This window comes from Phoenix dactylifera, chromosome 17 (genome assembly GCF_051530095.1).
Source record: "Phoenix dactylifera cultivar Ajwa chromosome 17, Ajwa_hap1_PhDact_Kaust_v1.1, whole genome shotgun sequence".
NCBI classification, from domain to species: domain Eukaryota; kingdom Viridiplantae; phylum Streptophyta; class Magnoliopsida; order Arecales; family Arecaceae; genus Phoenix; species Phoenix dactylifera.
In genome coordinates this window covers 873,744-882,990 of record NC_143206.1, presented here as the reverse complement: position 1 = coordinate 882,990, position 9,247 = coordinate 873,744, and the positions used below count along the sequence as shown (strand labels likewise).

The 9,247-nt window shown below is 40.0% G+C and overlaps 1 protein-coding gene across 2 annotated transcripts; it reads left to right on the top strand.

Annotated features, from left to right (window-relative positions):
• Positions 1–5,265: 5,265 nt before the first annotated feature.
• LOC103707332 (uncharacterized) lies at positions 5,266–6,760 on the top strand. 2 transcript variants are annotated; one of them, XM_008791771.6, is made up of 2 exons: positions 5,266–6,031; positions 6,223–6,760. In XM_008791771.6, exons 1-2 carry the CDS (start codon positions 5,389–5,391, stop codon positions 6,306–6,308), a joined length of 729 nt encoding a protein of 242 aa, XP_008789993.1. In that variant the 5' UTR covers positions 5,266–5,388; the 3' UTR covers positions 6,309–6,760. The 2 variants fall into 2 exon arrangements, with proteins under 2 accessions (XP_008789993.1, XP_008789992.1); XM_008791770.6 differs by having other exon boundaries at positions 5,266–6,037.
• Positions 6,761–9,247: the final 2,487 nt, after the last annotated feature.

Genomic DNA, 9,247 nt, shown 5'->3' with positions numbered 1-9,247 from the left:
ATCTCGGCCCTGCCGTTAGAGTATCCTCAAAAGACAGAGTTGACTTGGAAGAATTCTATAGGCCTTTCCTTGGCCTCGAAAAGCCTAAGGGAAATACTCGAAGGAATAAAACATGTTTTCCTAATCCTATCTAAGTTATTCGGGTCTAAGATACTAGTGTCATGAAGGGGGGGCTCCTGTTCACTCTCCTTCTAGAGGACCAAGGAGCTTGAGCTCGCTAAGCTGAGGGAGTCCGACTTTGAGTCAGACCAGGAAGAAGAAGGATGAGAAGACAACCAACTAACAAGCGGCTAGTCATACTGACTATGACCTAAGATCCTATTGCCTACAAGCTTGGGAAATCAAGGGAGCAAGGAGGGTTACCTAGTGTCGACCTAAGAGCTAAGGAGCCTTGGTGCCTTGGTGGAGGGAAGACCTACCCAACCTAAGCACAACTTTAAAAGCAAGCAGATGGGGTGAAAGCAGAGAGGCCAGCACCCTTTTACATAACGTGCCCGACAGCCCAAATCTGTATGCCCGATCGACTTTCCGACCTAATGAGCCACCATGTAGCCCTCTACCGTGTGCAATTGTGTCACCATAGATAAATGAACCATCATGAAATTTCAAACTCTAGAATTTCCTCCAAGAGTTGCCATCTAGAAATTTGAGACCTACGTCCAGAAGCTTCATGAATGAGTTAGACAGCCAGGCATGGACGAGCTGAGATAAGCTCAAATTGACCCACAATTAGATGGTTCGACTACTTCTTGTGAACTGAAAAATGGCTCGAACTCAAAAATGCAAGGTTTGTGATCTAGCCCAAAGTTGGCATCCAATTATAGCCTGACACAAGGTATACAGGGAGATCTATTAAACCATGAGTGGATTCGGATAAGGAAAGCTAAAGGCAACTCTCCTCTCAACTTAGGGCTCTAAGAGTCCAACCCTAGTCAGATCGTGACTCTTTTATGAAAGCAGGGCCAGAGGACCCATCTACGGATTGCTCAGTTCATGTATGCTACTCCCCTATTTTTTCTATTCGTCTCTTCAGGCCTACTTCTACTCTTTTATTTTCGAAAGCTCTATTTGACTTAACTATCAGAGGGTCTCCGGCCGAATTGATTCTGGCAACCTTCGATCTTCTTGCTTTTCTTGTATGTAATTCCAAGCTTTTGCTCCTGGAGCACGTCTGCCAATGACCGTCGGATATTCATCAGCCTCTGATGGGGTTTTGGTATTAACACTAAGGAATGTGCAGTGTAGGCTATGGTAAAACAATCTAGCTAAAAAATGCTTAAAAAAAATTGGAGGTCTCAAAATAGTTGACTTAAAGCATCAAGACTACTAATGATATAGAAACTAAAAAAAAAAATTATATAAATGAGCAATTAAAGAGATTTCTTTTTCGTCATGATTTTCATCATCAAGTCGAGCCTCTAGATGGTTACCTCCCATAGCATTTTTCGACCAAATGTAGGGCATAGTTGGCTGGGATAAGTTAGACTCTGAAATAGAAATGGAAATAAGTAATTCCAATTCCAGTTGTTTGGGTGGAGAGGATAGGGGTCCCATTCCTATTTCGATTCCTCCAAAACCCAATCCCTACCAATCGCGAACCAAATGCGCCCATAGTCTCTATTCAGGTCAATACTCTCAGTAGCAGCAAGAAAACTAGCTAGATGTATTATCATACTTATTATAGTGCTCTGAAACTTGATTTCTAGAAGATAAATTAGTTGCTTTGCTAGTCAATTTAATGAACAGCTAAAATATAGTCTAATTATTTTGAAGCTGTCACGTGCCTACGTTGTGCATAACCATGAGGTCATTTCAAGCCAACTTTCACTTACTACTCATGGAAGGTATTACTCCAAGGTGGCCATACATATATGACTTTTATGTCATAAGCATAAGCAGATAGCAACCCTCTTATATATATATACATACATCAATTATATATTAATCATCCAATAAAAATCGGTTGATTTGCATTGAAGGTTTGACATTGAGCTCACTGAATGTGCTCCTTATTTTATTTATCCATCAGATGCCACCAACGTAGGTGCAAAAATAATCAATCACTTTAAGGTATGCTTTCACCTTCCATAGATATGATGTAATCTTCCTGTCCACACTCCAAACACTTCAAGCTACGTGCCTTATTTCTAGTTTCATCCCCGCCGAGGCCAACACGTAAAACCGGGAAAGTTAGATCTCGACCAAGGCCAACATGAGTGGATGATTCCAGCGGGGCCCACAGCAAATCCGACGTGGAAACAAGGACGTATACGTGTGCGGTGGAGCTTGTTCCCAGGAGGATAACAGCAAGATTGCCCGTCACGTCCTCTGCCATCTTTTTCTCCTGGGTAATTGTAGATTCGATGGACACGTGTCCTTATCTACTTGCCGATAGTGTCGGACGCTCGTCAACGTCCTCATACCGCGTGGAGATCGGACGGTAGCCGAGCCATCGGAAGCGGAAATCGGGCGGTTTGCGAGCGACAGTTTATCCCCACGACGACGGATGATATGGTCGGCGTCGGCTGTGGACCCCGGAAAGGGACCCACCTTGGTGGCCCTTTCCAACGGCGCCACGCGCGTAACTTTCTGGGGCCCACAGCTCGGCGAGGTGCTTCCCCCACCGTGTCCCACGTTGCTCCTGTCGCCTTCCGGCTCGGTTCGTGCGCGGATGTCGGACAGGCAACCACGAGGTGGTTTCCTTTGTGCCTGATCTGGACCGTCCATTTACCCCGGTCGAAGAGCGGTGCATGGTGTCGAGTGGGGACCACCTGATGTCTCTATTTGCTATGGGATTCACGTGTTGACAGAGCAACCCGACTGGAATCATGTCCCATCAGCTGATGTTATTCCAAAAATTGTAAAATAAAACGAAACGAAACGAAACGAAACAATAATAATATCTAGATAAATGGATAACAAGAATGATACCATGCATAAAAAAATAATAAAATTCAAATATAATTTAATATAATAAAAATAAAATATAATAAAAATATTGTAAATAAAATATATTTAATATTTTTTATTTTTAATATCTTACTAATTAAAAATTAACAATAATAGAAAAAATATATTATTTAATATAACAATTGGATGCTTGTAGTAGGATACATAAATATTTAATTATATGGAGACATTCTATCTTTTTGGATTTGATGCGGTGATTTCTTCTCCTTCAAACTTGACTAATTGTTTTTTAATTTTGAATGGGGCGTTCATCTTATAATTTTTTTATACTATAAAAAGCTAAAAATAAAAAACTAATAACATCAATATAGTTTAAATAAATAAACACAACCTTTTGTTGGAACCAAACCTGAAACACTCGGGATGAGAAGACAATAAGAACCATTCACCAAAGCTAATGATAGGATCTGTGGCATTTACCTTGTACTATCACCACCATTGCTTGAAGCCCCAGGGAAAATCGGGACCCGGTGGCACGCCGGGTTAATTAAGATATTGCTTGACGACAGCCTCAATTGAGGGGTGGCTAAAGGAGAAGGGTTTGCCTCCACCAAATGATAATGTGATGACAGTGATCTGTGCACCATAGAGAACCACAAGGTATGTGGCTTAGCACTCGGAGAGTTTATTTAAAAGAATCACGTGTCATCTCGTCTTTCTTATATAATTTTTTTTCTGATTTTATGGGTTATACTCACACTTGTTGTGTGTGAACCATCGATGTACCAAAAAAAAAAAACAAGCTAGTTTTTCTTTTCTTTTAAGTTTCCCAAAAAAAATTAAAATAAAATGTTCCCATCCTGCATGGAGAGAATTTTTTTTTGTGCTATTTTGAACAAAAGGATATTTCCTTTTTAAGTGGGGAGAAAATCTAGTTGACTCTTTTTAGGAGAATATTTACTTGTTTTTGTTCATGGATTATTTTCTGTTTAAATAGTCCGACTAAACTAAAAATTTAATTGACTCTTTTTTTTATGCGTGGAGATTTTTTTGTGCGCGCTAATTTACTTGTGCTTTTTGAAGAGTTTCCAGCTAAATTAAGAATCTTGTTGAATCTTTTTTTGTGTGCTAATCTACTCGTATATGGACTTTTTATTTGAATGGATTTTTTTTTTCTTGAATTTTATACTGTATTCTACTTTGTGTTGATTTTTTTAAGGGTTCCTACTCCTCCATAGATTTCTTTTCTTTTTTTTTTTTATGTTTTTTTCGAATGGTGGATTTCAAGTCCAGCTAATCTAATCATGCGTGGACTTTTTTTTGTTTTCCAAACGGTTTTTCATTTTTTTCTGAATTCTTTGCAACTAGCCTACTTGTGCCTAGATTTTATTTTTTGAATGATTTCTTCTTGTGCATGGATTTTTTTTTTTTGTTGAAGAGTTTCTTTTTTTTCTTTGATTTTCTATAAATTTATTTTAATTTTTCTTGAATTTTGGAAAGCGGCCTAGTTTTTTCTCTCCTTTCTATTTAATAGATATAAAGATTGGATGAGGATGAGAACATTCAAAATTTGGTTAGTTATATATATATATATATATATATATATATATATATATATATATATATAATATAAGAGAAAATAAAAAATATTTAAATTTATTGCTCCGGAAAAAAGTCTAAAATGAAGAAAAGTAGATAAGGAAACCAACGCCAGCATGACTAAAGCACCAGCAACTCAGCAAGGGCTAACCAATGAACCAGTTGCAAATGTCATATGAGCTACTGGTAAGTAAACTAATTCATTTGCTAGCATCCATTTCAAGTCAAATGTAAAATACTATTTAATTCAGCAAATTCTCTATCAAGTTTCGATTAGGAAACTTCTGTGCGACAGTGTACTGCCTTGCATCTAAAAGCCAAAAAATTTTGCCCTTTTGTCTTTGCCCAAATGATGCAAGTAAAATACACTTTATAAATACTCACTTTAGTTTATAGTGAGTGACTTTGGTGTTTTTTTTTCCATTTCCCATAAATACTGAACAAGATTTCTTTTCTTTAATCATAAATTTAGTTGGTTTAGAAAAACCAAATGATTTTCTTTTAATTATAGTATGTGTCACTAAGATTATCCCACATGTAACATTTCCATGCTCTAATCTCTGCAATGCTGTAGAGAAGAGCCCATATGAAATGGAACATAGCGATAACAACATACCGCGCTACATCTTCTGCAATATTAAATTTATCAGCAAGAATTAAACTATAAAGATAATCCAATAGTTTACTGCCACCTGTAAGGGCAGTTCAGTAAATTTGCATCACAGGACAAATCGTATATGCGCGTCCCCACACCACCCGCCGCACGTCTTCCCGGTTCCCAACGAACAAATACTCCCAATCCACTCTCCTTCGCTCCTTCCCATTTCCCCTTCAAAGAACTAATAGCTGATCTTTAGCAAAAAAAAGAACTAATAGCTGATGGCTTCCGACGAGACCATGACGGCCGTTCACGAATTCGTCGATGATGATGATGATGATTTCATGCCGGACGGGGACGGTGACGACGATGTTGACGACGACATCGTCTACAGGCGGATGTCGCGCCTCTCGATCGAGATCTCGGACGGTGACGACGCCGACGCCGAGTTGTCGAGCGAGAAGGAGGAGAGCAGGAAGAGCTTGCTGGCGTCGCTGATGGAGGAGGATAACTTCGAGAAGGACTCGGCGTCGACCGTATGGACTCCGCTCCGGGGGCAGCCGTGCAGGGCGGCGGCGAAAGAGTACGCGAGCGAGGTGGAGGCGCGGGAGCGCAGAGGGAGAGGCGACGGGGGGAGGGAGCGGTGGCTGAAGCGGGCGTGGGAGATGAAGAAGAGGGCGGCCGCGATGGAGGGGTTGGACGGCGGCGCCGGCGGCGGCGGGGTGTGCAGGGTTTTGGTGCGGCCAAGGGGTGGGGTGGGGGCGATGTGTATGGATATGGAGGAGGTGAAGGCGTGCCGGGATCTGGGGCTGGAGCTGCCCTGCGATTGGACGGTCGAGATCTCCTGCGGCCACTCCGGATCGACGGTGGACACCAGCAGCGGCGACAATTCACCCGTAGCTAGCTGGAGGATCTCAAGCGCCGGTAAGAGTAAGAAGCCCTCCTACTCTCTGCCGTTAATTACTACAATTTTGAGATTCGTGCGGGATGGTCGGTGACGGAGTGAAGTGTTATTGATTTACCGTGATTTGGGTGTGGAATTTGGCATTGACAAGTTTTGAATTGGTATTTTCTTTTTCTTTTTCTTTTTTTCTTTTTTGTTTTTAATAAATCAGGAGATGACCCTGAGAACGTGAAGGCTAGGCTCAAAGTTTGGGCTCAAGCAGTGGCGCTTGCATCTGCGGTTGACTCACTCCTATAGTCCGAAACTGCATGCATATTTATGTTTCCAAGTTTTTTGTTTGATGCACTCGGTCTGATTTTCTGGCTTTCTTATGTAAATTCCTTTCTTTGCTTCAGCATTCTACAAGAGTTTCCTCTTTTCTCTCATTTTGTAAATAATATTATGAATGATTAGATGATACTAGGGAGCATAGACAAAAATTAAGGATAGCATGTATGGTGATTCAGAGGTTTTCCATCAGCAGCTCACCGACGAGGTACCAACCCAAGTAGTTGCTGTTCCTGGCCAGTGGGAGGCATTGTATATATAAATTCCCATAGAGGGGCTATGGGATGAGATTGTATGGCCTTGTCCCGAGGCTAGGGCACGGGTCTTTGCATCCTGCTTTTGGCATGTTTGTAATTATAAAAGGACAAAAAAAAAAAAAAGAATTTTCTAAGTACTGCTCTTGTGCACGTTCTTTTGGTTAATTCATCCAACAATGTCAAATTAGCATTGTCATGGCAACTAAGAAATCTCATGCCAAAATGTTACAGAGGGGGTTTAGCTTTTTAATTGGGGGACATGCCAGTTCTGTATCTTTATTGCATGACGTTAATGCTGTGGTAACTTGAAAAAGTGCCTCACAGGAGAGGGCTAAGGCTCCCGGAGATGATATTGATGCGTTGTTGCAGCCATTGATAGAAGAATCGAAGGATTTGTGGAAAGTTGGTGTAGAGACTTCAAATGATGTTTTTGTATATGCAAATTTATTCGGATAGAGCACCAAGGAAAGTGTGCTTGTCATTTTTACATCAAATACACTCGTTCACTATTTAAAATACAGGAAGAAAACGTGTTAACAGGCATCGTCGGTTTTGTATTTAAAATTAACTTGAAGCCGAAATATCCATCAGCTCCTCTTTTCCAGCAATTCGTTCATTAGTCGCTTTTACTCTTTCTCAAAATCAAATAAATTTGTATAGATTTCCGATTTTATTGATTGCATCTACATCTGTCGTGTGTAAGCTGCCGTTGCACCAAAAAAAAGAAAACAAAAAATATGTATAGGTTTTAGCCGGAATTGACTGCAGGGTCCGAGCCAAATCCATTTTGACCCTGCCCAAAATCTGTGCCTTTTCTTTTTTTTTTGGGAGTGGAGAACACCTTGCGACTTAAGTCCAAAGGTGTGCAGAAACCCTTTTCTTTCCTACTGAAACCCTAAGCGGCCTTCTTCCCTCTATTTGCTGGTATTCAGCGGCTTTGTCCAACATGGCTTCCTCCCAAGTCAGCCTTCGTCCCGCGCTTCCTCACAAGCGCCTTCGTAGAATAGAGTTGGTCATCATCCCGCTGGGCCGGCACCTCCACGCTAGTTCGGCCCTTTCCTCGCAAGCCTTCTTCCTTTTGTCATCATCCTTCTAGTCTGGCCTTCTTAGAAGAGAGTTGGTTTTCCTTCGTTTTTTCTTTCTTTTAGGCATAGGAAAATATTGATTTTAATATTTTCCCTATGGTTTCATTGAGCAACAAAGAATGTATATTCCGCTGATCGAATGGTTCACAAAACTTTGACGTTTCGTTACACTTGTGATTCAGGGTTTCTACTCTGTAGCTCCCTTAATGTGCAATGGCATCCATACTCTGTGGCTCCTTACTTTTAAGGGGCATTTGGAAATATGGAGCTTGTGATGGAAAGGGAGTAGCCATGTGATTATGATGTTTCTTTTAGCATATATCTAGAGCTTTAGAAGCGATCTAAGGGGTTCAAATATTTGTGTTAGAGAAGCACTAAGATTGCAATAAAGATTTTCTTTATAGATTTTGAAACATCATATTTTCTATTCGCTGATTCATTTGTGGATAGACTGAATATAAAGTGGTAAACAGAACCCATTAAGATATCCTGTGGAATATGAGCAAAAAAAGTATGGTTGTTAATAGTTGGAATTATACAAAATCTTGAAGGCATTAAGATAGCCTTACAGTTGGCACCAAGCTTGTACGCTGATCAAACTGACAATAGATTAATGTGGCATTTTAGCTCCATTGAGGTAAGTGGCTAATAATAACTAGAATCTGGTGTGTATTGAGACCAGTCATAGCTCACCAAAAAAGCCATCGAACGAGAATTTGTTGTGAAGCCGACGGACTATCGATCAAGAACAGCCATTTGGTGCGTCCGAAAGTGTGTGGCCAAGTTTGAATTTCGAAAGCTCTTCACAGCTGGCGACACTCTAGCCAAGATCCCAAGCATCACGACAAGAAAAGAAACCTTTGGCGACACTTTCTATAGTCTTTACCGACTCTTATAAGTGTCGGTAATTTCTTTTCGACACTTTTAAAATCGTTGCCAAAACGTCGCCTATGCTAGAGTGGAGAACTAAATTGCCGACGCTTTTGAAAAGCGTCGGTAAAAATGGGAGCTTTGCCGATGCTTTAAAGCATCATTAGAATTATTTTTTTTTAAAAAAAATCTAATTAATTTTTTGGAAAAAAATCTATAGAGAAGGATTAACAAGAAATCCGTTCTCCATTACTGGTTCCTTTACTGGTTTCTTTTGATTCTGCTTCTTTTAATCGCACAAGATAGATAACCAAAAAAAGAATAAAATTTTAAAAAAATAACGCAGGAACAACAACAAATGTTCAATCTATTGATTTTTTTTTTACAAATTACAATAGAAAACCTATTACAATAGGAATAACACAGGAAACATAATTACAAATTACAAATTAAAAGTTATAGTAGAAATGGAAGCATCCTTCGACCTTCATCTTCATCTTCATCTTCTTTCTTTTCGAATCCATCAAATGCTAGTTCTCAGAAAATCCAGCTGCAAGCGAGATCAAAAGCGAATTAAAACCCAAAAGGAGGACAACCTGAGAGCGAGAAGATATAGAGTTGCAAAAAGGCAAGAAGAAAAACTCAACTTGTTTCTAAAAGCTAAGAGCGAAGAATGATTTAAGAATTTGGTTGCATA

Coding starts and splice junctions, on each gene's coding strand:
- LOC103707332 (XM_008791770.6), top strand. CDS start 5,389: ATGGCTTCCGACGAGACCATGACGGCCGTTCACGAATTCGTCGATGAT. Junction 6,038..6,222: donor GATCTCAAGCGCCGGTAAGA/GTAAGAAGCCCT, acceptor TTAATAAATCAG/GAGATGACCCTGAGAACGTG.